General features: G+C 45.9%; 1 protein-coding gene across 2 annotated transcripts; it reads left to right on the top strand.

Moving 5' to 3' along the window:
* The first annotated feature begins 220 nt into the window (after positions 1-220).
* On the top strand, positions 221-22,803 carry CRY2 (cryptochrome circadian regulator 2). Of its 2 annotated transcripts, none has more exons than XM_030948631.1 (12): positions 221-417; positions 3,222-3,330; positions 6,859-7,001; positions 13,792-13,976; positions 15,294-15,382; positions 16,361-16,501; positions 16,999-17,310; positions 18,333-18,484; positions 18,612-18,814; positions 19,286-19,375; positions 19,879-20,017; positions 20,506-22,803. In XM_030948631.1, exons 1-11 carry the CDS (start codon positions 230-232, stop codon positions 20,013-20,015), a joined length of 1,749 nt encoding a protein of 582 aa, XP_030804491.1. In that variant the 5' UTR covers positions 221-229; the 3' UTR covers positions 20,016-20,017; positions 20,506-22,803. The 2 variants fall into 2 exon arrangements, with proteins under 2 accessions (XP_030804491.1, XP_030804490.1); XM_030948630.1 differs by having other exon boundaries at positions 19,876-20,017.
* The last annotated feature ends 3,125 nt before the right edge of the window (positions 22,804-25,928 follow it).

The following is a 25,928-nucleotide window of genomic DNA, read 5'->3' as shown; positions in this document are numbered from 1 at the left end:
CACCCTGCTGACTAAATTGGGGGGTCGCTCTCTGGGTGTGGCAGCGGCATTTCCGGGGCGTGTGCCGCCCCGCAGGCGGCCGCTGCGGCCTGGGCCGCTGGAGGGCAGCACAGCGCCCCCGCCGCGCCGCCCGCCCCGCCCCGCCCCCGCCGCGCTGATTGGCTGCCCCCGCGCGCGCCAGTCACGCGGCGGGGCGGGGCGGGGCGGCACCGCGGCTCGGGCGGCGGCGATGGCGGCGGCGGCGCTGGGGCCGGCGCCGGCCCTGTGCCGCTCCGTGCACTGGTTCCGCCGCGGGCTGCGGCTCCACGACAACCCGGCGCTGCAGGAAGCGCTGCGGGACGCCACGTCCCTCCGCTGCATCTATATCCTGGACCCCTGGTTCGCCGCCTCCTCCGCCGTGGGCATCAACCGCTGGCGGTGAGTGGCACCGGGCCTGCGGGCTGCGGGTGGGACCGGGCGGACGAGGCTCCCGCGACACCGGAGCGCTCTGGGTTGGTGTGGGCCGTGTCGGTGGGGCCGCAGCAGCACTCGCTTCACATGTCGGGCCCACTTAGTGCTCCCCCGGCCCTCCTGCAGGAGAGCGGCTGTGCCTTGTCCGCTTGGCCTCGCCGCTTTTCTCAGCGATGCTGCCTGCCTGTGTGGGAGGATGCCTTCAACTTTATATAATGTCATTAGACTTTATCAGTGGGGCGAGTGCATAAGGGCAGCAACCGATGGACACTTAGCTTTGGAAAACCCTTTTCCTTGAATTTAGAGACGAGGGCAAAGAATGCTCAGCTTCGCGGCTGCAGCACGCCTCCCCTCTGCCCTTGGGCGGCCGGGCGCGCGTCGGTATGTGCGCACGCAGCTCCGGTCCTCCCATCGCTCCGTTTTCTTAGGGAAATGCACATCGGCTGCTGCTAAGAAACTAGGGATGAAGCTGAATGGGCTTTTCCTCATCTCTGCAAATGGGAAAATGTATAGCATGAGTCATGTCTTTGCAAAGATCAAGACCTCACGTACCTGTAGCCACTAACATTACATAATGCTGTTGTGGCGGGTCTCAGCAGCCTAAACGTTTGGAAGCCCAGTCGAGATAGGGATTCTCCCGGGAAAGACTCCCCTACATACAAGTGAAGCAGATCTTCCACGACCCCCCCAGAGGAAGTCGACGGACAACAACTCGGCTGAAGATGCTTTGAGAACTCTTGGAAATGTCACGTGGCTCTGCACTAGGGAAACTGGAGTTGTAATTGATTGCTTCTGCTGTGCACCTTAGCTTCATTTCAAGGAATGGGATTGTATGGGTCGTATCTGTATGTTTCTAGAATCCTACAGCAGACGATGGCTTAAAAATTGTAAATGTGCAGAAGTTACCCCAGTGTAGTCATTCAAAGTGCAGAAAATTGTGAATTCTGTTATAGGAATCTGAATTGATCTTTTCATAGGCCAGACTTTCTGCAGGCAGCAGCAGACAGAAATGCCTTTCACGTGCTGCTGTTGTTGCTGACTGTCCTCGTTTGGAAGAACCAAAGTGGTGGCACAACAGATTAATTCCTGATCTGTTTAATCCTGTTTGTTTCCACCAACGTTGCGAAGGGAGGGAAACAGTTAGGAGTCTTCTTTATGTTGTAATCATGGAATATATGAGCAAGCAAAGTTTTTAAAAATAATGTTTTCTTGGAGGTGTGGAACTACTGCAGAGGTCAGAAATGAGCACCACTGGCTGTTTGGTAAAAAACATATTAGCAAGTTACTTATGTTGGCCAAAGTCCCATTCATTCCTGTTGTGAGCCTTGGCTTTGTTTTGCTAATTTTTTTAATCCAAATATTTATGTTCAGAGTTCTGTTCCTTAGGGGCAAATGCTTATGTTTTACCTAGTTCTCACAAATTTATCATGTTGAAAACCCCTTGTTATTTAACTGCACAGCATGTGTGAGCCATATAGGACTAATTAATGCTTGTTAAAGTTTTTGGAACACCTCAGGCAGTTGATGCTCGTACTTAATAAATGGGAAGCGGGCTGGGGCTCACGGAGTGGTTTGTTTACGTTACCTGGACCTGGTTCTGGGTGTTCTTCTTTTTCATAGAGTGCCCTTCTTTTTGAACCCTGCACCCTTTTCTCCCTCCAGAAGTGCAGAGCTAACTTGCTCTATCTGGAAGCTCACAGTTCACATTGTGGGCGGTGCAGCTGAGGAGAGAGGAATTGCCACTTTGCAGTGCAGTTGTAGTAGCTTGGCTTTCCTTGGCTGTGGGGGGTCTTTAGGGAGCTGAGGGGATTCTGGCAGATCACACTGCACAGTGGGCACGGAGGACAGAGGGAAAGGTAAGGGTTGGCAGGCTCACTTACAAAGGATTGTGGTTTGCCAGCAGTGCCAGGTGCTGAGGAGACACTAAAGTTTTAAAGCTGGTGTTTTTTGCAGAGTTAAATAAAACAAAGTGAAGTTACTCTGTAGATGGGGTGATGTGTGACTAGGAAAGCAAATGTTATACATTTGGTGGTTTATAGCTCAGTGGGGGATCAGTAAGACATACCATTAAATGCAGAAAGCACATGGCTTTTTCGAGTTTTGGGGTGAGAGGGAATAGAAGAATGTCTTGGTATGCTCTCATCTCTGTGCCTTCATGGTGCAACATGAATTGCAGTTCTCTTTGCAATTATTCAAAGTACAGATGATTCTTTCCTCAGGAGATCTTGGTGCTCAGTCCTGTGCTACTGATGAGCTAGGAGAGTACATTTCTCTGCTGTGACATGGTGTATTTATAGCTAGAACTGTAAAACCTGGACAGTTCTTGCAGTATTTCATTACTTTCTTTGGAGTAATACATCAAAATTTTTCCTCTTCATATGCAAAATCCCTTTTTGCCCCAAAACCTCTGAAAAAATGTACAGTAGGGAATTACATAGTTTATGCTTTCTCCATGTAATGTGGAGAGAAGAACTGACATGGGTGTTCTCCCACCTCTGAGGGAGAATGTGGGAAGTGGGTTGCAGTAAGAAGAACATCCTGGAAGCCTCTTGGGTCTGGACAAGCACAAATTGCATGTCAGTGAATGGGAGCTGGCTGGTGCTGCAATCTCATAAAAGTTGTTAGACAGACCAGAGGTAAATATTAATTCTTGTTTTCTGGTTCTTGTCCAAACTTACAGCTTCATTTGGTGATGCAGGTTTGCTGGAGTTCCATGCAAATTCTCATTTGCCTTTTAGCTGACACTAACTGCTGTTGTTTCTTCTCTGCAGATTTCTTCTCCAGTCCCTGGAAGATCTGGACAACAGTTTAAGGAAGCTGAACTCTCGCTTGTTTGTCGTGCGAGGGCAGCCAACAGATGTCTTCCCAAGACTCTTTAAAGTAAGAGAGTAATTTTTTGGAGCATAACAAAGAAAAATTGATGATCTGGTGCTAAACTTGCTTTCACTCCCTAATGATTGGTGATTCCCTTGGCATCTCTTTAACTGTAACTAGTTCTTCACTATAACAAACTTTCCTCCTTAACTACAGCTAACTAACTACTATCTATAAGGAACAGCTTGGGAGCCAGATCTGCACCTGAACTCAGACTTGCAAAGAAATGTAGTTTAGGGTGTAACCTACTATCAGGGTGCTCAAGCTTCTGTTTTTGGATGGTGGTCTTGAACTTAGTTTCTCAAAGTCACCTCTCACAGGGCTGCACTGTGACACACAGACCCTTCTTTGTTGAGAGCTTCTTCTCTAGTGGCAATTTGCTTATTGCAGTTTTTACTTAGGAAGACTGCTGTGTCCATAGACCTTTACAGACAACAGAAGAAAGTACACTGATGTATGTGAATTGCAAGTAGGATTTTGTGTTAAAATTTCAAAATTCAGGAGCTTTTATGTTAGCTGACCTTCCTTTTCTTTTTCTGTTCAAGACTGCAGTTTAGTCATCTCAGCAGCAGGATATAGCTTGGCTCCAAGCTTCCTGCTGATGTACTGTTTAGGAATATGCAGTTACCTTGGTGATCAATAATGGATCATTGGCGCACATTTCTAATATGATATGTTAGTGCTGCAGATGTCAGGGCTAACAAGAGCATCTCCTTGAATATCAGGGCTTCTCATACAGTGTCATTCTTCTCCATCCTGTTCTAAGGTTGTATTTCCCAAGGTCTTTGAAGCTTTTTGACAATGTCTTTGATAGTGTTACAAAACTAAATGAAAAAATATGTGGCTCTTAATAGTTGTATGAGTTGGAGGTGTCATGTGGGCTGTGCCTTATATGGTTGACAGAACTAGTGTCCCCCAAATCCTACTGCAGACCAGCTGCCAGAGAAGGAGTGGTGAACTTGAATATGTACCCTCCTTGTGTAAATGGTTCTGATGTGTGTTTTCTGGAGGAGGGTAGTTAGTACCGGGGAGGAACTGGACTGTGCAGATGAGAAGGGGCACTGATACTTATTTTGGCTTCTGCATCTTAACACATGACACAAACTATGTGCTGCTTTTAGCCTTTTCAGAGTCTGGATTATTTTTATCTTTTGATCTGCAAGTAAGTTCCAGCTAATAGTAGTTCATGCCCTCTTTAGTTCAGGGTATTGACAGGATAATTAAAACTTTATCGGAGAAAAATGCTCAATTGGTTAAAGAACAAAAACTAGTTGGCAGAGTCTGAAGTTTGGAGACACTGGTTATGTAATCAGCCAGAACTGCTTTTTGCTGCAGTCTGTTTTATCTGTGTAGGTGAGCTGATGAGTATCTCAGGAGTACAGTAACAGCACTGAAAAAGGTAGAGGGAAGTTGATGCTCTTACTTGATAAATATATGGCTTTGGTAGGGATTGAGGCCCCTCCAGAGCTGCTGCACTGAACACAGAATTAGCAGCAGCTCATGTCTTGCTGTCAGCTTTTGTGAAGAGGAGAGTTATGTCACATTTGCTACTGCAATACTTAGGTCTAATGTAATTTCTGCTCTCTCTGCCAGTAGCTGAGCTATGTTGTCATTAACAGTCACCACAAAGGCACTGCTGTGTATGGGTACCATGACAAGTGTATTTGTTAGCAGTGTGTTAACCTGTGCAGAAGTTTTTTGTCTCACTTCTTCTGAATAAGCATCTGTAGTTTTACCTCTTGAATAAAAGTGCACTGTTTGTTCACTGAAGTATTTTCACAATTCCTTTGGTGCTTTTTCCCCTACAGTTTTTCTTTGCTCTAGGTTAGATCTAAGAGGCAAGTCATCAGTCATGACTTTTCTTTTGTATATCTGCAGCAATTTACTCTCATAGAGGTAACAGATTTTCTGGTTGGTTGTGCTCTGCTTCCTGTGTACTACTGCATCACGTAGAGCAGTGGCCTTCTCAAAACTGTAGGAAATACCTGAATTTAAAGTGTTGGCTGCTTACCTAAAATCACTGTAAGCCTAATGGTTTTTTATTCCATTCCATTCTTTCAAGGTAGTAATGTGTATTTCTTTGAGACCAAAACCATCTTTTCCAAGTCCTCCAGTTGCTCCTGGCTTTCTTATAGAAGAAAGAAAAGTTTAATTTTAAACTGTTAAATCACATAGGAGCAGGGCAGGGCCTGGAATGTCTGTCTGACCCCTGCTCTGCGTTGTAGATGCTGTCATGTTCTTACTTTGAAAAATGGGTGGAGGATCTCTTTAAGATGTACATTCATTGGTATATAACTTGTTCATTTCTCTGTCCTTCCTAAAATTAATTTTAGGCTTGAGTCTGCAGGTTTAGAAATGTAGGTGGCTTGTACAGTTGTTTTCTGCTTCAAAATCCTCTTCCCCACATTTGGCATTATTTTTAATGGTCTTCAGGGAGCTACCACATTTGTTCTTTGTACTTTGCTTCTGTTTGGCAGGTAGAAAAGTCTCCTGTATATACAGGGGTGATTTAGACTCTCTCACTTGGAGAATTGTGGTTCTTAGTTGTGTGAGGGTGTTTTTTAAATGTCTGTAGATTTCTGGTTGTGTTTGCTAAACAAATCTGTGGGCTGCTGCTCTGCTTGATGGATGTCTTGGGAAGGTCGCTGTGGAAACCATTAAACCTCTTCTCATAGGATTCATTTTCTGAGGAAAACTAGGCCATAGACTTTGAGAACAATCTGTGCTCTAGAAAAGCCTAGAAGAGTCTGAGTGCTCTTTCATAAGGCCTATGCCATGTAATTTGTGAGGGATCTATTAAAGCTATGAAGATGAGAATAAGTGCATGGCTTGACTAGGGGGGTTGGAACTAAGTGATCTTTAAGGTTCCTTCCAGCTTCAACCATTCTGTAATTCTAGAGTTCTAAAATAACTCCAGAAAGGCAGGACTTTAAATCTGAATTGCAGTATCATACCCTACTGTGCACACCAGAAAGGTTCACTCAGTCGCTGTCCTGTGTCCTGCAATTTCCTGGTTCTTTCTGTTTGGGATGGATATTGGTTTCCTGTCATGTGATGTCTTTAAAGAGATATCAGGAAAAATTTAGGCTGTATTGATTTTACTTAATGTCGCCACATAAAAACACGGGGGGTTGACAGAACTTCTGTTGGAAGAGCTTTCTGAAATGCTTTTTCTGCAAATGCTGGAAGAGGATGGTAAGGTTACTTCAGGACAGCATGTGCAACAAAATGTGTTATTGGTAGGGCTCAGGAACTGAGCTGAAATCTAAGAACAGTAATAGACAAGAACTAAACCTCCTCTGATGTGTTTTAAACCTGACATTACAAATTTGCATAGCAGATCTGATATTTGCTGGAGCTGATAAAATTGTTGCTTCTTTGCTTATCTCAAATTCAGATTGCTGTTCCTCACAGCAACACTCTCAAAGCTTTCAGAACTTTAAATTGCTCAGGAATTCTGAAATCTTCATTTGTAACTGTGTTGGTTAGAAATAGTCTTCTGTTTGACAGCTGGGTGTATTGTTTTTCTTGCAGGAATGGGGAGTCACTCGTCTCACCTTTGAATATGACTCAGAGCCGTTTGGAAAGGAGAGGGATGCAGCTATCATCAAACTGGCCAAGGAGGCTGGTGTGGAGGTGGTGATAGAGAACTCCCACACCCTCTATGACCTGGACAGGTATGGGCAGAGAAAGGGCAGAGGTGCTGTCAGGGCTAGGCTGGGATTGTCCTGTCTGCAAAGACTTCAGTCTGTTCCATTACACTGATCACTGTCATCCTGAGTGAGCCTGTAAGGATTACTTGGCACACTCCACTTTGATTAGAACACGTCAAAGTGCTGACAGTGACGTGAATGTACAGAAAGGTGTTGCCTCAAGCTTATTAAACTTTGTACTTGAGTGGCATTTAATTTGCTCGGCCGTGTCCTATTGATTGCTCTCCTTGAGCATGTCCTCAATGTATGGACTGCTTTTTTTTTTTTGCTTCATTGTAATAAAGGTAGTTGAGCTGTTGTCTCAAACAGGTTATGAAAGCAGGTCTTTTAACTGAAGGATGTGTCAGGACAGCTGGAAGAAGTAAAACAAGGTAGATTGGAACAAACTTTCCTTTTTCTAAAACCTGAATGCTTTGTCTTCGTTGTGTGTTTGCTATGTTTGTTGTTTTGATGTTGAGTTTTTATATATTTACTTGTATGCATAATCCCTCTATATACATGTGATTTTAAATGGTGGTGACAGTCCTTCAGCTAAGACTCTAAGGTATGCTTGACTTCAAAGTCAGTACTGTGTTTTAGAAGTATTCTTACAGGTTGCTTGCTTTTTTTTTCTTTCTCCCTTTTTTTTCCCTTTTCTTTCTGATGTGACTTGTGCCAGTAATGCTGAGTGTAGATTTTCTCGTATAAATCTTTAACATCCATAATTTCCTATGGGAAGGAGCTTTGCAGTTAGCACATACTGTGTGGAAATGTTTGTCCCTGGAGTGAGAAGGATTCTTGAACCCGTCTTGTGAGCAGATGCTGTTTTCTAATTCTGCATCAGAATACCATGTTTATTACCAAAGTTTATTACATCCTCACCCCTCCAGTGTCAATGGCCATCACATTCGTCTTCACGTCACCTATGTCTTTTCCAAAGTGGAGAGTTTCAGGTGGAATCTGTTCTAAATCTCTTGTTTTATTACCTTTCTTTATACTTCCAGGTATTTCTAGAGGTGGAGAGCAGTGGAGAAAATGACAAGTGTGCAAAATGTAGAAGCAACATAGATTTTTAGAGTGCTATAATGTGTCCTGTCTTTTCATAACAGTAGCATTATTTCTGATTTTTCTGAGTGCTGCTAAACATTGAACTGATGTCTCAGGGCTTCCTTCCAGAATGGTCATAGCTATTTGAGAGGCTGCTACTGTATAAATAAGTTTATGATTGCAAATGGAGAAACAACATGACCAACACTGCGATTTCATCTGATATTTTTGGCAGCTGGTTGTGTGGTATATAGAGAAATTGTTAAGTTGCCTTTTATCTTTAGCTATCCCAGATGCTTATTGCGTCAGTAATCTTTATCATCATGCTCTTTTTTGCTCCTTCCCAGATATTTTGTAAAAAATATTCAGCAGCACGAGCCCTAGCTCAACTCTGTGTAGGATTTCTCTTCCTGTTGGAAAAATAGATTCCTTCTCTAATTCTGTAAGTGAAAGAATTTTCTGTCTGCATGGACCTTTTCCTTTATTGCAAATTATTGTGGTTTCTTTAAATTTTTTCATTGAGGGATCTCAGTGAAATTTCTCAAAATTTACAGAGGATATATTGACTCCCTTGCCCCAGGCTCAAATGTCTCTAATAGATTTTCAGGCACAACTTCCCTTTTACCAAGGCCGAATTAACCCTCCAACATATTGCATATATCCATGCATTCACTGTTTCCATTAGTGTTTTCTACCCGTCTGCCTAATGTTCACATCAGTCTATTCATTTGTCCCTCTGATGCCCCTGAAATGCTTTTAAAATCAGGAGTGGTATTTACTTTCTTTTTTCCCCCATAGTATTTGGACAGTTACAATTTCTGGGTGAATATTTGGTGGCCCTGACAAGCTTTTCAAGCATAGCATTGTTTTGTGCGCTTTTTTCCACCAGGCACTTTTTCCTGGTCTCCTAATCTGTCACAGCATCTGATAACATTTTCTTTTAAAAAACCAAGAGTCATAACCTCCCTAGATACCTCCATAGTGAATACACCTGCAGAAATATATGCAGGGGTTTTCTTGTGCTCTTACAGTCTCTCCTTTCTTTAATGAGTTGATCACCTCTTGGGCCTGTAAATATCTTGGAGTGTCTGTAAATGGGATGGTTTTGGTTAGATTTTTTTTACTACTTACGCTTTTTTTAAAAAGTTTCCCAAACTTTGATTTCAATTAGGAGATGCAAGAAGGCTATGGTTTTTGATTTAACCCACCAAAGTTTGGTGGGTTTCTGTCTTTGTCTTCATTTTTCCAAAAGATTCTGCCTCTGTTGTCTTAGCTGATGCTATTCTTTAATTGTTTTGACTCTTGTGATCTTTCTGAAATAGCTTTTCACATCTGTATGATATTGTTGCTCCTGGAAGGGTGTTAAATTGATGCACGCTAAAGTCACAGAGCAGGCAAGTGATAACTAACATTTTCAGCTATACCTTAGCACTATCTAAGACTAAATAATGAATTAACACTTCTTGTGGGTTCTTGATTTCTTGTTTCATGAAGCAGTCATTTATGGCAACTTGAAAACTGGGTTTTGGCAGGTGATGGGGTGTGATAGATGCCCAGTCTGTGTGGATGTACTTGAGGTGTCCGGTTACTCTGACATTTCTCTGTTCTTGGCATTCTGAGATTTCTCAGCAGGTGGTAATACAGTTTTTGATACTGTGTTTCTCCTGGAAGTCTCAGACTATCTCTCCTTCCAGCTTCTAACCCTTGGTATGTGTTGTCCCTCTGCTCACCCTAATGTTTTTCCTGCATAATTAGCAGGTGGTAATAATACCTGGTGGTGGCATCCTACTTCTCATCTTTCTTTGATCAGGTTTCTGACAAGATTGTCAGCCCAGTTTCAAACAATTTAGACTAATCTTTAACTCCTACATAAATGAATCCAGCACTTCTCTTGTCCCCTGCCGTGTGTTCCTGGTACCACCTTCACCAGCTTCTTTTAAACATTTGCCAAGAGCCTGTTCAGTTAACTTGTGAATTTGACCAGTTTTACCCAGTAGGAAGATTACAGTTTGCCCCTTGTTGGCACTGCCAGCATACCTGTGTGATTATCAGAATATCTTTTACCTCCTCTTCCCCAAAACAAGGAGAGGGGTGTAGGAAATAAACATCAGTGCTGGTGAATACTCCTAAGAAAATCTGGGAAATCCCAATCAAGCTGAGCAATGTTCAGATTGTAGAAGTCAGACAGAAAAGATAATTTCTTGGGTATAAGCTTAGCCTGTTCATAAGCCTTTACTTGACAGTTATTCTGTCTGACAACTTCCAGGTGACAGGTTGTTTTGTCTCTTCCCTGGATCTGCCCATTTTCTCCTCCTTAGGATCTAAATCCTTTGTAGTGTGTTTACTTATGGTCAGCACTGTGGGTTCTGTAATGCCAGGCAGGCTGGGTTGTTCAGCAGGAGTGGTTTAGGTCAGAAAAGAACACTGTGATCTTGTGTGCTTGTAGCATCCATCAGGATCACCTTTTCCTCAAATGCCTGAGGCTAAGGCTGAAATGATGGCAGAATGTGTTCTCGTAGGAGCACGTGCTAACTTAAATGAACCGAGCATGGGGAGGTGTGCATGCCTTGGTGCTTCTGCAGTTCAGTACACTATGCTGAAAAGGTGGGTTATTTCTAAGAAGGCTTACTCAAACTTCTGCCTGCCACATCTTGTTATCCTCTCCTGTCTTGCATGGTGCTCTGGTGTCAGGTGTTTTCCCCCACTGCCGATACCCAGCCTGTCATCAAGTCACTTCTTCATCTCTCATCTTCTCGGTATGTGTTTCTGTGGAAGTTGAACTGCTTGTTCTTTGTTCAGCATCTTTTGGATGGACAGATCAGTTGGTTATCTCTCCATCTCCTCTCTGAATCCGTAGAAATACCCTTTGTTCTACTAGACAGAGCCCTCCATGAGCTCTCAGGAGCAGGGATTTGGATCAGAGCAATTGCATAAGCTGGCAAGGCTAACGACACAGTCCGCGTGAATTGGTACTGGGCTGCTTTGGGCAGCCTGCATGCCGAGTGCTGGCAGCCAGCTCTTCCTCCCGCAAGGAAGCAAGGGAGCACATTCAGTCCCTTGCCAGAACCCGGCCTTGTCATTTGCAAGGGAGCTGAGGTGTCAGGTGTTTGAGGCCAGCAGCTTTCCTGAGCCCATTAGCCATCCTGCAGGGGCACTGCTGTGGAGATGATTCAGAAGCTGACACCTGTGAGGGCATGAATTTGAGTCTGCAGACACTCTGCTGTTACCTTATAATCATAGCAGTGCTGGAATTGTTTGGTCAGGTTTGGGTTGCCTGCTTTTCTGAGGTGAAGTGTGACTGATGGTCAAACAGACCTTCATAACTTCTGGCATCAAGGTACTACTGTCAGATAGTGCTGGGCAGCATATTGCTAGTTTGGTAGCACAGCCAGTTTTGGGTGTGCTCACTAACTAAGGTAAGGTTCTGTGTGATGAATACAATGATTCTCTGTTCCACTTCAAGAAAGGTAGAACAACTGCTGCATGTGGGAAATTGGGCTGGGGGAGATGGGTGAATTGGGAGTATTAAATCCTGGGGAGGGGGCCTCCCTTTTCGTGTCATTGAAAGTCATGTGAAAGTGTATGGCCTGGATTAGAAGGTCAGTATGAGGAAGGAAAGGACCCCTGCCTGGGGAGCTTCCTGTACAATTTTTTGTACAGAAGGCCTGAACAGTACTACAATACCCAGTAAGTGTAGTATAATATCCCATATTGTGCAATATCCAGTATTCAATACTACTTTTCCTGGCAGTATTGTGAAAGGTCCAGATTTAGTGCATAATGCTAGTGTCAGGTGCTGTGAAATGTGCAACTTGTCCTAGTCCTATCTTAAAATATTTGCGTTCCTGATCCAGTAAGTCTTCAGGAATTCAGGAGTGGTACTAGGTAACTTCACTCATATTCACATCCTTGAGGATTTCAAGCACAGACACCAGCATCCACTAGTCACAGTGATTTGCTCCAAGTAGCCAGCTGTCCACAGAAGTTTTAGCTGTGGATCTTGTACAGTGGTGTGGATCTCGGACTCAACGGCAGCTTTAGCAGGACTGAAAAAAGAGGCAATGTGGAAGAAGTAGCTTCCCTGCCCCTGTCACAAGCACCTCAGGGCAAACACGGTGCAGCTTTGTCACCTTTTCTCTTCCAAGCTCTGAATTCCTATGGAAACAAGTGAGCCTCTCTAGAGTGCTGTAACTGGAAATGCCTCACTTCTCATCCAGTGGAAACACTGACTTTTCTGGGGACTTTTGGCTGGTCTTGTTTGGGGACTCACAAAGCAGCCACAGAGAAGAGTGTGGTGGGTGATGAGTTCTGTCATTTCTTGCCATCTCTGGGGTGGAACGTGGAGACAGACAGCAAAAAAGTGGACGCAGGAAAGCAGAGGAGATGCACTCTGGTGGTGATGCAGGACAGAACGTGTTGGCTGTAAGGCAAATGCAAATATATCTGTCTCTGTGGCTATGTCTGTGTCAGAGTGCTGTGCACATCCCGATGGCCTTCCCTCCCTCCTTGCCCTTTTCGTCTTTATCTCCCAGTGTTTACAACTTAAAAGCAGAAAACAGGGAGGAAACTGCAGGAGGCTTCATTTTTAATCTGTTCAGCCGTGCTGCCCGTGGGGAAGGCTCCGCTTCCCTCGGCCGGCTGTGCGGGAGGGCTGGCTCCGGGCCGGTGCCGGGGAAGCCGGGTCACCGCGGAGCACACGTGCGGGAGCCCCGGCCCCGGCGTGTCGCTCCGCCCCGCCACACGTGCGCCCCGGGGAAAGGGGCGGCACATGGCGCCGCCGGAACACTCGGCTCTACGCCCGGCCCCTTGCATAAGCTGTTGATTGTAATGGGTGGGGAAGGCTGCTGTGCTGCAAGCTCCTGTGTGAGCCGTGGGGTTGCCTGCCTCCGCTTTATGTAATGCTGGCGATCCCTGTGCTGTCGGCTTTGCTGTTAACTCCTTCCACTCCTACAGGGGAGGGGTTAAAAATGGCATCTTTCAGCCTGGGGAAGTTTACCGTGCCCAGGAGGCTTTTCAAAGTTCTCTGTCCCGGGAAAAATAAGACTGCATGGCCTCAGCAGGCTGTGGATGCTTGGTGAAGTAGAGGAATGGAGAACCTTGACTGTCTTTTTCCCTAGTGTGATGTGACACAGGTCAGTACCATGAGACAGGGCTGCTCGTGACCTTATGGCATGGAGGAGGATAGTGATCTCTCTAATCACAGAGAGAGAGGAATGATGCAAACTGGAATTTGTCTCATCCAAGATAGGTGGAGGAGGGGTCACTAACAGGCTGAGTCCTCTGTGTCAGAAAAGAAGGAAGTACGGTCAGAATCAGATTAGGATATCACAAGGTGTCAGGGGACCCAGATGCAGGTTTAGGATTTGCCACCTTGAGGAGACAGGCAATAATCAGATAGAGATTTCATACAGGGGTCTAATGAGCTCCAGGAGAAAGATATGATGCTCAGCTTGATTCAGCTGGAGCTGTTTTGAGGGGTTTTTTTTCCCTGTGGAGATGTGGAAATATATGATATTTTGTCTTCTGATATATTTTAGGATTTTGTTTGGTTGATTTTAATATCCCTTTGAGGAATGCATCAAGTGAAACATAGGTCTATAAGGATTTCAGTAATCAGAGTGAAAGGCTATCCTGAGTAGAGATAGCAGGGGCCAGTCTGGATGTCATTTCCTTGTGTGGTCTATGGTAGTGAGGCTGTATTGTTTCACCTTGTTTATTTTATCTCCAGAATAATTGAGCTGAATGGCCACAAGCCACCCCTCACCTACAAGCGCTTCCAGGCCATCATTAGCCGTATGGAGCTCCCCAAGAAGCCAGTGAGCACTGTAATAAGTCAGCAGATGGAAACATGTAAAGTGGACATCCAGGAAAACCATGACGATGTCTATGGGGTCCCATCCCTGGAAGAGCTGGGTATGTGTCAAGAGTGAAGGCAAGGACTACTGCTAGCTGAAACAGGATCTAGTGGAACTGTTTGCAGTGGCTGGCACATGTTCTCACTTGACATGGGCTGCTTCTAGCCATAGCATGGCCCAATTCTTTCAGCAAGTGCCGGACCTTGTGATAACACGCTGGCATCTCTTGCACTGCTGCTGATGCCCAGCATCCCCTTTAGCACTGCTCTGAAAGGCTCTGTGTCTGTCATTGTGCTCTCTGCTGTACTGAGCATGTAACCACTGTACTAGGATCTCATGTCCTCACCAGCTGCTTTCCTCCTACTGCAGTCTCAGGCCTGTTGTGTAACAGACCTGAAGAGGTAAACTAACTGTGTACCAGGTTTAGATAATTTCATTCCATTATTGCCAAGCAGCACCAATTTGGGAACTTAGCAAGACAAAAGATATTACAAAAATTCCTTCCGCTCATCCTGCTGTGCCTTACAGTCCTGTAAGACTTGAAGAAGGAGAATGAATAGCTGAGGCATGAGGAATGCAAGACCTACATCAGGGAAGTGAATCTAAATGCAAGGGAAGAAAGGACTAATTCAGAGTACTGTCTGTGTGTCTGTGACTGGAAGCTCCATACCAGCTTTATAGGAAGTATCTCCTGACACCTTAAGGCACAGCTTCAACAGTCATGTAAAAGCATGGGGCTTCTCAACAGTAGTATCCTGAGGGCTGTAGATCCCTGCATGGATCTACTTTCTGTATTGTCTGGCCAAATGTGAGACTACCTGTAACCTTACACTGCTCTGCTTGCTGCCACGGGCCTCCTCTGTGTGCCCAGAGCACTACAGGGGGACTGCATTATTGCTTCCCCCTTTGCAGTGGTTCTTTTGCACTAATCCAGTGCCTTCCCCAGCACCAGCCTCAGCAGAATAGGCGCCTTCCCAGGAGCAGCTGGGCTGCCTAGTGAGCTGCTGATTTTGATGGCAAGGTGTTTTGTAAGGCAGAGCTGTGAAGCAGATGTTCCATTGCCAGCTGCTCTGGCCTTTGGAACAGAGCCCTGTGGGTAGTGCTGACACACCAGAGAGAATGCTGGCTGTGAGCAATGGGGAAAATCACCATAAGGCTGCCTGTAGCATTGCAGGGAGAGGCCCTTGAAGTGCTGTGTCATGAGCAGGCTCTCCCTATATCCTACATGATTTGCCTGCTGTACAAGGATTAGAGCAGCAAGTAAGCCAAGTTAGGCAAGTGTAGTATGTACTGTCTTGCTGTTGTTAGTGCATTATCCCGTATCTATGCCCTTTGTCTGGCGTAGCTTCAAATCTTACAAAGTTCTTTCTCTCAGGCTTTCCAACTGATGGTCTTGCCCCTGCAGTCTGGCAAGGAGGGGAGACAGAAGCTCTGGCACGGCTAGATAAACACTTGGAAAGAAAGGTAACCCCTTATTTAAGTGGTGTTTCTTGCAGACTGTGCCTCCAAATGAAAAATGTAGTGTTGCCTATTACCCCATTCCCTGCTCTTCCTAGCAGTGGTCATAATGTTCACCTGTGGAAAGGAGTGTATGGTCCAAAAATTTAGAGCAGTATATTATTTATGCTGCTATTTGAAGCACATTGGACTCTTCTTTGTGTCTACTCAGTTTCCTTTAGAGGAGTGCAAACTTGGAAATTCTTCTGTTAAGTTGTTCAGTCCCTGCTGCACACTGCACAGCACCTCTTGTTATCTTTACCTTGGGTATGAGTGCGAGTACATGCTTATAAAAGAATGCCTTCCCCTTGTCCATCAGCATCTTAATAGGGTGTCTCACTGGCTGGCATTCTTTGAGCCCCTTGTTGAAATAATCAGATTTTTTTCAATGGGGCTGGTGTTCTTGATTATAGTGCACAAGGTAAACAATTTCGAAGTAATGAAAGGTGACCCAGCTGCCAAAGCATGGCTCAGTTTTAACCATTTTGTACTTCTTTAATCCATCCAGCTGGGTGGCTTGATGTCAGTTGTGGAAATCAAAGCATAAATACTTGTGCTGAAGAGGGAATAAATTATCAACATAATGCTCCACAAAAGGGTCTGAATTTCCCCAGTTTACTTGTTCAGTGTGTAAAATGAGATAGATGTACCTGGACATAAACAGTTGTGTTAGCTGGTATCCCTAGGAACCCTCCAGGTTGTTAGCTCCTGTATGCAAAGCAAATTAATCCTCATGGGCAAAATAACTTTAGTTTAAATCCTGGAGCAAAGGTTTTGCATTTCTTGAATGGGGCATGGGATTGGGACCTCTCCCAGCAGTGGTTGGAAGTAAATAAAAGAGACTGTGTTGTCTGGAGTGCCCTCACCACCTGCACAGAGGCTTGCCTTTAGCAGTGTCCCACAAATACAAGGGGTTTTTGGCTCATTTCTCCTGAATCTGTCTAGGCGTGGGTTGCAAATTACGAAAGACCACGGATGAATGCCAATTCATTGCTGGCCAGCCCTACAGGACTCAGTCCCTACCTGCGTTTTGGCTGCTTGTCCTGCCGCTTGTTTTACTATCGTCTCTGGGAGCTGTACAAGAAGGTAAGACAAAAGGTTCACCTGGAGGGCAGGTGGGGTCTGAGCATGTATAGCATGATGCTGTTTGCCAGACAGTGTGCCAGAATTGGTGCAAAAGATAAGTTGCCTCCCTAGCATTTAATTGTTGGGCTGAGCTTGTTGCTACTACCAGAGGAGGCTTTTGGGTGAGAAAGTAATTCTCCTGTATGTACTCACACAGGCCTTAAATCTGGTGGTACCTTGTTCTTCAGTCTGGACTTCTGTTTTATGAGCCCTGTAGAGCCATTTACAGCTAGTTTTACATCGTTCCAGTCACTTGTCATTGTACTGAGTGACCTCTGTCAGTGCTCTGACTTTACCATCTGGGCTTTCTGATAAGGGGGGATCCAGCACTGAGCTCCTTTATGGCAGTGATCAGTAGCTGACTTGTAAAATGTGTGTAAGTGCATGGGTGCCTCACAGCTCAGCTTCATGAAGGCAGTCCTTCAGTGCTTGTGAGCAGCCATGTTCCCTCTCCACAGGTGAAGCGGAACAGCACACCCCCCCTCTCTCTGTACGGACAGCTGCTGTGGCGGGAGTTCTTCTACACAGCAGCCACCAACAACCCAAAGTTTGATCGCATGGAGGGGAATCCCATCTGCATACAAATCCCCTGGGACAGGAACCCTGAAGCCTTGGCAAAGTGGGCAGAGGGCAAGACAGGCTTCCCTTGGATTGATGCAATCATGACCCAACTGAGACAAGAAGGGTGGATCCACCATCTGGCCAGACATGCAGTGGCCTGCTTCCTGACCAGGGGTGACCTCTGGATCAGCTGGGAGTCAGGAGTCAGGGTGAGTCCTGGCATTTTCAGATATTTGCAGGAGGCCGTAAGGAAAACAAAGTCTCCCTGGCACTCGCTGCAAGGATGGGCACACAGGTATGGCTTTTGCTTCACGTGTAAAAGGTGCATGGAAGAGAGGATTTGCTAGCAGGCTCTTGGCCAGCCAACAGCCTGACTTCTTTCTGCCTTCTACTGCAAGGCACTGACTGTGTCACAAGCCTCAAGTAACCATAACTAAATGGGGGGGTGCTTTTAGTTTTGGGTTGTTTTTTTGTAAAAATTCTCTCAGTCCATCTATTATTTTCTTTGCAAGTTTAATGTCACTTCTTAACCTGACCTTTTTCCTCATTATAAAATCCATCACCGTGCCGGTCAGGGAGCGCTCCATGACTGTGAAATCTGAGTCTAGAGTCTCTCAAGGAAAGAGGTAAAAGACCCTCCTCTTGGGCCATCTGAAAGGACACACACCTTGAATCTATCCAGTGTACATACTGCCCTACACAAAAAGTGGAGGCAGAGGCTTCTGGTCACAAAGCTGACAAAGAGCATAATTGAAAGTGCTGCCTAAAGTGCAGCATTCGTGCATGGATGTGAGTTACTGCTGAAACCTTTCTGCCTCTCAGTGGTAGTGTGCTCTGGGACCTTCAGAGGGGTACTTTCTTCTTGCTTTGTTGCACGTTCTTCTGTGCAGCATCCTCTCCTTCCCAAGGTTCATGCTTTGCATTAGTTATGCCTGCCAGGCTAGGATCAATACCCAAAGCTTGCTGCAACACTAGGTAGTGATTTAGTCTGTAGCTGCATGAGAGATAAGCCAGTGCTTTATCAGTGTGAGCAGACCATGCCTCCCTAAGTGAAAGTGTCAGGAAGTGAGATGCATTGACCAGCCAACTGACTTCAGCCAGCAGATCACCTCTGTGCTGCTGCTCTGTTCTCATAGCTCAGAGCCTGCCATTTGAAATAGCATCTTGGGTCCTACTGCCACAAAGTCCTCCCCAGGGAAGGTCTCAGTGCCTTTTCCTCCAATTGCTGCAGGTGTTTGATGAGCTGTTGCTGGATGCAGATTTCAGCGTGAACGCAGGCAGCTGGATGTGGCTCTCATGCAGCGCGTTCTTCCAGCAGTTCTTCCACTGTTACTGTCCTGTGGGCTTCGGACGTCGCACAGACCCCAGTGGTGACTATGTGAAGTAAGTGATGTTGACTGGAGCTGATCTTTGTTTCTGCATCTCTAAGCTGAAGTCAATCAGTGGCTCACAGGTGCACGGCACTTTCTGTGTGTTGTGTGTGCTGCACTGCTTTCTACTTGTGTTGCAGGAGGTATCTGCCCAAACTAAAGGGTTTCCCTTCACGATATATCTATGAACCATGGAATGCCCCAGAGTCTGTGCAGAAGGCAGCCAAGTGCATCATTGGGGTGGACTACCCCAAACCCATGGTGAACCACGCAGAGACCAGCCGACTGAACATTGAGCGCATGAAGCAGATCTACCAGCAGCTGTCACGCTATAGGGGCCTCTGTAAGTACCAGCAATTGCAAAAGTTTGTGTCTTTAATAGGAGATAAAATGCTGGGAGAAAAGGTCATGATTTAAAATAGGTGTTACTTGCCTCTCTGGCCTGTCCTTGCAAGAGGAAGCAGTGCCTGCCAAATCTGCTCAATTGGTTTCCAGGGAGAGCTCCATTATGTTCTCCGACAGTGAAGAGTGGAGTGTTTAGGTCTGAGAGCTGCTGATAGCGTGGCACCGTCTATATACCCCCAGTGGTCCATTGTTCACTTTGTAAGAAAACCTAAGCAGTGTATTCTAAATAAATGCACAGCTGGATCACAGTGTGTGTCTATAGTCAGCACTGGGTCAGTGCAGCTCTGAACTTCTCCTGCTTTGGGATATGGATGTGCTGGTTGGTGATCACTAAGGTATTTCAGTGAAAAGCTTCTCCCAGCCCAGGTGTGTTTTGTTTCTTAACTCAGATCCTCTTGCCGTTCTCTAGGTTTGCTGGCATCTGTCCCTTCTTGTGTGGAAGATCTCAGTGGCCCGGTCACAGACTCGGCTTCAGGGCAGGGCTGCAGCACCAGTACAGGTGAGTTGGAGCTATTTGTGTGCTTTTGATTTGCATGTCACGTTAAAGGTTACAGGTAGGAGAGGATCCTTTTCTATAATAAGAAGAGGCTACGTAGCTAGGAAAACATTAACATTCCTTTACACTTTTTTCAAAAGTCCCCAGTGAGCCTTCATGTCTAAAATGGCTGAAGAATAAGAGTTCATTAATGTGAGTCTTTTATTGCCTGTATGGGATCATATGCAGCCGCTTAAAGGAGAAGTGCAGATCGCTGTAGGGTTAATCAGGTACAATTAAGCTGTCCTCTGTCAAACGAGGATACTTTTGTGTTTGGGGTGACTTAATTCTGCTTTTAACAAAGATTTTTTGGTACAAGTTTTCAGGGAAGCTGTGACCAAATGGCTCTGTGCTTGTGCAGTCTTCTTTCTCCCAGCTCTGTGGCAGGTTAGGCATGGGTGTCCTTGTGAGGCCATCTAAACACAGGGAAACCATTGCAGTGACGACTCTTCTTCCTTCTACAGCAGTGAGGCTGTCTCAAGCAGACCAGGCTTCTCCAAAACGCAAACACGAGGGAGCGGAAGAGCCATGCTCTGAAGAACTGTACAAACGAGCCAAAGTGACAGATCTCCCCACTTCAGAGATCTCTGGAAAGAGTTTGTGATTGTGAGTATTTCCTAGTGTGATCTGGCTTAAACTACCTGGTTCTGGAAGCTAATAAGGCTCCATTTTTACTCCCACCATTTTAATTAACAAAATGGGCTTCCTTGCGAAGGGATGTGTAAGGCTCCTAAGTGTAATTCCACAGCCCAGAAATATGGCAGTGGTCTGCCTGCAGGTCGTTTGGATTTTGCGTGACACACTCTTAGCTCCGTTGTCCGGTGGAGAGCGGTGCCCTGTGCTGGAGCTGTCACAAAGCACAATTGTTGGTGCATTTGCTCTTGTGAGGCTGCTTCTCCTTCCACAGAGTGGGCTCACAGCCAGGTTCTCCCGTCTGGTGAGGGGATGGGCTAGAGCAGGAGATCAAGCAGGTCCAGTCATTTGCCTGCAGTGCTCCAGATCCCAGGAGGCAAGGAGCTGGTCACATGTTCTGCCAACTTTTCAGTGTGACAAGGGAGGTCAAGACAAATTGTCTCTTTTACTGTCTCCTACAGCCAGCGACAAGCACCTTGCAAGTGAAAAGAGAGAGCGCTGAAGAGGTGACCAGAAGAGTAGGAGCTGCTGTCACAGAGGGACTGGAACTTGCCGTCTGCAACAGAAAATCCAGGGTCTCGTATAGCTGTGTAATTCCAATAGCTGCCACAGAAGGGCGCTGCATTACTTGTGCTTGGGAATATTTGGCTTTCTGGTCTCCAGGGAGCCAAATACATCTCTTCTCAGCCATGCCCAAAATCTGCCCACATTAAACAGGGCAAGAACATTCTGTCAACTTGCTCACTCCCAGGTGTATCTTTCTTTTCTGACAATGGCTCAGTGTGTATGAGTTGATGCATTGATGTAGGAATCAGCATCTGCACATCTCAGAAATAGTGAGCATCCTTTCTCAGCAATAGTACTTGGTTGTGATGTATGCTGATTAATTCAAATTATAGTAGGAGTTAAGGAAGCTGCTACAATGTCAAAAATAGAGTACCCATCCTACAAGAGAACAGGGGAAACTCGGTATTTCTTTCATTAGGCTGACAAGGAAGGAGATGCTTTCTGAGTAAATCAAGGTAATGCTATGTGGAATGGAAACAAAATGAAGGTCAACTGTAGCACAAGAACAGATACACTTGAAAGGCACTTAAAACTTTCCTTGCAAAAGAACATTGCCACTGCAAGGTGAGTCATAGTGCTATTGCTTGGAATGGGCCACTTCAGAGCTGTTTGACATCTGGGGAAGAGGAACTCTCTACAATTCCCTGGAAGGAGATTGTAGCCAGGTGGGGGTTGGTCTCTTCTCCCAGGCAACTAGACACAGGACAAGAAGACAAAGTTTTAAGCTGCACTGTGGGAAGTTAAGGCTGAACATAAAGAAAAAGTTCTTCACAGAAAGAATGGTTGGGCATTGGAATGGGCTGCCCAGGGAGGTGGTGGAGTCACCATCCCAGAGGTGTTTAAGAAAAGATTGGATGTGGCACTCAGTGCCATGGTCTAGTTGACATAGTGATTGTTAGGTCATATAGGTTGGTCTCAATGATCTCAATGGTCTTTTCCAACCTAGTTGATTCTGTGACTCTGAGAAGGAGGAATTCTTCAGAGAATAAGATCATGCCTTGATATGAGCAAAGCAGTATCTCAGAATAGATCTAATCCAAGTAATAAGGAAGCTACACCTGGGCCCAGCACTCCTACAGCATTTCCTTCCCTAATTGAGAGCTCTCAAATGGAGCCTGTGTCTGGTGTGTAGCCTGTGCAGTGCCTCTTACTGACAGAGGATGTACTACACATCAGCTCCTTGAAGTGAGTCTTCCTCAAGTTCAGTCCAGTGTCCATTCTGTTTGCTCTCTTCTGTATTGGCATCTGTGTTTTGAGTTTCCATACAGTGAACTCCTGTACCTGCCCACTGCTCCTCCTTGCCACTTGCATTCACGCTGGTGCTTTGTAGCCTAGCGAGGTGATTGTGTAGCTTTCCTGGCTCTTAACCATACACTCCTTGCTGGGTCCTGTTACTTGTCAGGTCAGCACAGTGCTGGCAGAGCGCCTCTGCCTGCACCAAATAGTGCAAGGGAGGGTGCTACTGCAGGAGATTCTCTCTCGAGGCTGTTTTCCAAGAGGAATTAGATGGAGTAGCTCATCCCATGCAATGGGCTGCTGTTGGCACTGTTTTCATTTGCTGTCCAAAACCTTTCATCCCTGCCTGACACAGATAGTGTGGGGCTATATGTGAGCTTATGGAACTAACTGCTTGGGGAGTACACGAGTTCTCTCCCACTGGGATAATCAGATTCAGTTTTGGAGCCTGTGTTTGAACCCAGAGCAACAGGGCTGTGAATAGAAACTGAGTCAAATGTACCTGATAAACCTGAACTGGTTGAATTGAGTCTGTGAATAAATTTAATGAATAGCTGAATAACCTTTCCTTCCCATTCCCTGGGGCTTTGATCTTATGTTCTTTTTCCATAGACAATCCACTGGGCAGACTGAACAAGTAAACAAAGAGTCACTTTTCCTAACCTTACTTTATTCTAAACTACTATTCATAGTCTGCCTGCTGGATAACCTAGTCATCAACAGGTCTTGTCCCCTGCAGTCTGACTCAGCTGTTACTCCCATTGTCTTGGGGGCAGAAGGGTATAAAGAAAAAGAGATACTCCCCTACCCCCATCTTCTGCTACAGAGAGAAGAAAGGGGAAAGACATGCACTTTGTACACATATGTTACCGAAATTGTGACTTCTGTCATTTGGAGAGTTTCATGCTTAGGCAATGGTCTGTAAATAAAACTTTTTATAAGTGTCTTTAACTCTCTTTTTGATGTCATCCCAATTATTTCACTTTGTAAATGGAATTTTTGGGGCTGGATCTGTGGGGGTAAAGAGTCAAGGGGAGAGGAGGCTACATCCCCTAAGTGATCTAAAAGGCTTTGTGGAGGCGAGGGAGATCACATTTGCAAGGTTTCTGTCAGTACCTGGGATATGGATGGTGGTATTTGGAAGAGCTGCAGCTCAGGTAGTAGCACTGGGAATGATACACACACATCAGGCCAGACAAAGAAAGATAAGGGAAAAGCTCCCTTCAAGAAACCTTGTAAGTAGGCTGGGATTCACCCACTCTGGCATGTTTTCCCAACTGAAATGATAAAGGTGGGTAAAACTATGTGACAAGTAGGGAATGACTGTTCTTTGTTTTCATTAATATTTAGAATTTGGCATGCTTGGTTAAAGTACAAGACGGCAGATAGAACAAGTTTATGCTTTGCTTAGCTTTGTGACAAGTTCTTCCTCAGTTGTGGGTGCTAACAGTTCGAGTTCAAAAATATTTGGCCAGTTTATGGGGAAAGAAGCAGCCATCGGTAACCATTAGTAAAGATGCCATATTTGTTTCATAAGCAGCAGAGGACTGCTGGAGGCCGTTGTGAAGAAAGTAGCATGAAATGGATGCCAGTTTGGGGGTTTCTGTTTCCTGTGTTCTGTGTCTCAGGGCAAGCTGGCAATACCTGACACAGGCACCCCAACACAGGCACAGTGTGAGCTCTTGGCTTGCGCAGAGGGAGCAGTGGCTTTGGGGTGCTCACCAGGATGGCCAGAAGACTTCTTTCAACTGAGGGTAGATATTGGGGCAGAAAGTCCTACAGAGCTGTGAACAATTGTTCAGCTAGGGTCCCCTGTCAGTGGTGGACCTTTAGCTAATGACTTCCAAGCTAAGTCATGAGCTTGTATTAAATACGCTAGACTTAGCAATCAAATAACTAGCAAGGACACAGAGTCAAGTTCTTGTGCATCCTGCCCTCCTCCTTGGTGCTCCTGTCTAGACCCACTTAGTGGAACCTCTAACTTAGCAGAGTTCCATGAGGTTCATTACTTTTCTGAGTAACCAGCAGGTCTTGGTCTTAGGAAGTGCACGAAGCCGTGCAGTTCCTTGTCGAGGTTCAGCAGTGGGGCTGATCTGGGACAGAAGTGCCTCAGCTCATGGTATTGCTGAATTGTTCTCTTGTTTCTTGCAAGGCCCTTCTGGTCTTGAAAAAATAAAACTTCAGTGCTTGGGGTGGCTCACACATGGCTAAAACCTTTTGAAAACAGCAGCCTGTGCCTTAGAAGATGACAAGCCAGAATGACTGACAGTAAACTCAGTCCAGCTTTTTCTAGCCTGAGTGGAATAATGTAAATTAAAGCTGGAGAGATTGGGTTTGAGCCTCCTCCTCTGTGCTGGCCAGGATATCTGTTTTACCTATCACAGGAATGATAGTGATGTGGCTCAGGATTGGAAATGGCTAACCTTGGATTTTTAGCCAAGCTGCCTGCTCCATGTGCTGGTGCCTGAGAAAATTCCCTTCCTCCATGTCTTTTCTGTCTGCAAAAGGAAGGAGCCGGACTGGCTTCAAGAGAAGGTAGCTGGTAGGTCTGAAAATAGAAAACACACCTGGATGTGAAGAAATGGAGCTGGAAATGTGGCCAATACAGGCAGAGGGGGAAAGAGCAGTGAGAAGGATGACTGATGGAAAGAGAGCAGTCTGGTATCACAGCTGCATCTGGGTGGAGACCAGGTGGTTCAGCTGGGGAAGAAGAACAGCAAAACTTCTCTGAGCACATAACCTCTCCTCAGGTTTCCTTTAAGGCTGAGTTGGTCTGAAGTGAACCTGATGGTCAGTTGGACAATTTGAAAGAGAAAAATCAGCTGATGCCTTGTGAGCAGAGATGCTGGCTAGGATGGAAGTGCTGTCTCTTAATTTGCAGCAGATGTGTGTGCACTCTCCCAGGAGCCCTGTGCTCTACTGTGCATCTAAGGAATAGACCTGACTGACAGCAGTGCAGGTAGGAAAGTCAAATTGGGTCTTCTGCCAGGCTAGCCTGAGCCAGGGCTGGTGACCTTACTAAAGGTCAGGTCACTAAGGGGTGAGCTTTTGGTGCTTGGCATCCAAGCAGAAGGTGAGCTGCAGTGGTGGTGATCTGGCTGTGGGACAAGGCAGCACCCTTACCTCCTGCCCCAGGTCAGAGGCCAAATAACAGCCATGCTGCAGAGAAATCACATTTTGGTAGGCAGGGTTTGTGCTTTGAGATGGAGCTATGTCAAAGCTCCCCCAAAGCTCCCTGAATGAATGCTGGTGAGTCTCTTGGTCCTGCATGTAGTACAGTTCAGTCTGTGCATCCAAACAGCAAAGGGGACGCTTAGATCACCCTCAAGAGGCTGCCCCAGGGTTACCTGCACATGGTGACCCCCGGGGTGAGTGCTTGTCTCCATGCTAGTCCAGGAGTAACATCTCTTTTCAGTTTGGCAGGAGACTAAGACTCCTGAGAGAGAGCAGGACTGTGTGCCTTGGAGGGCTCTGCTTGCTCTTCTCTGGAGGAGCAGCTGACGTCCTGGGTGTTGGCCAAGAACTAATACATGGCCTCAATGGCAGTCAGCTCTGCGGTGTGAGAAACACTGGTGGGACCGGATGTTTGAGCTGCTAAAGGAGTGCCACTCCTGCCATCCAGGACTGTCACAGACAGGCACTGGGAGCACAGTGGGCCTGCAGGCTATAAGGAAAGTTCTCCTGTTCAGGTACAGAAGTAGCCTTGAGATCTAAAAATACTGATGCTGTCCACTTCTGTCCACAGCACAACCTGCACAGTTTTCTGAGCTTGCAAAGCATGGGGAGGAGAGGCAGGGAAGAGAAACCTGCTCAGGCTGGTAAGGAAGAGTAGCAGCAATGAGCACCCACCCAAGACAAAATGCTTCTTGAGACATAGCTGGATACAAAAATGAGTCTGCCCTTTCTGGGAAGAAACCTGAAACCTTGAGATGCATTTTTTCCCTCCTTTGTGCCTGTGGAAGGTGTGTGTATGCTGCTTTTTAAATTCCCTTCGCAGTACTTGCAGCCCTGGTGAACTTCGACAGGGACAGGGTTTGTACTGAAGCTGCCAGACCTGTTGACAGGAGCTGCAAATATGCCA

The sequence above is a fragment of the Camarhynchus parvulus genome, chromosome 5, assembly GCF_901933205.1.
Source record: "Camarhynchus parvulus chromosome 5, STF_HiC, whole genome shotgun sequence".
Classification (NCBI taxonomy): Eukaryota; Metazoa; Chordata; class Aves; order Passeriformes; family Thraupidae; genus Camarhynchus; species Camarhynchus parvulus.
Note: the sequence above shows the minus strand (reverse complement) of the source record. Positions and strands in the feature narration are given on the sequence as shown.

Coding starts and splice junctions, on each gene's coding strand:
- CRY2 (XM_030948630.1), top strand. CDS start 230: ATGGCGGCGGCGGCGCTGGGGCCGGCGCCGGCCCTGTGCCGCTCCGTG. Junction 418..3,221: donor GTGGGCATCAACCGCTGGCG/GTGAGTGGCACC, acceptor TCTTCTCTGCAG/ATTTCTTCTCCAGTCCCTGG. Junction 16,502..16,998: donor TCTGGGAGCTGTACAAGAAG/GTAAGACAAAAG, acceptor CCCTCTCCACAG/GTGAAGCGGAACAGCACACC.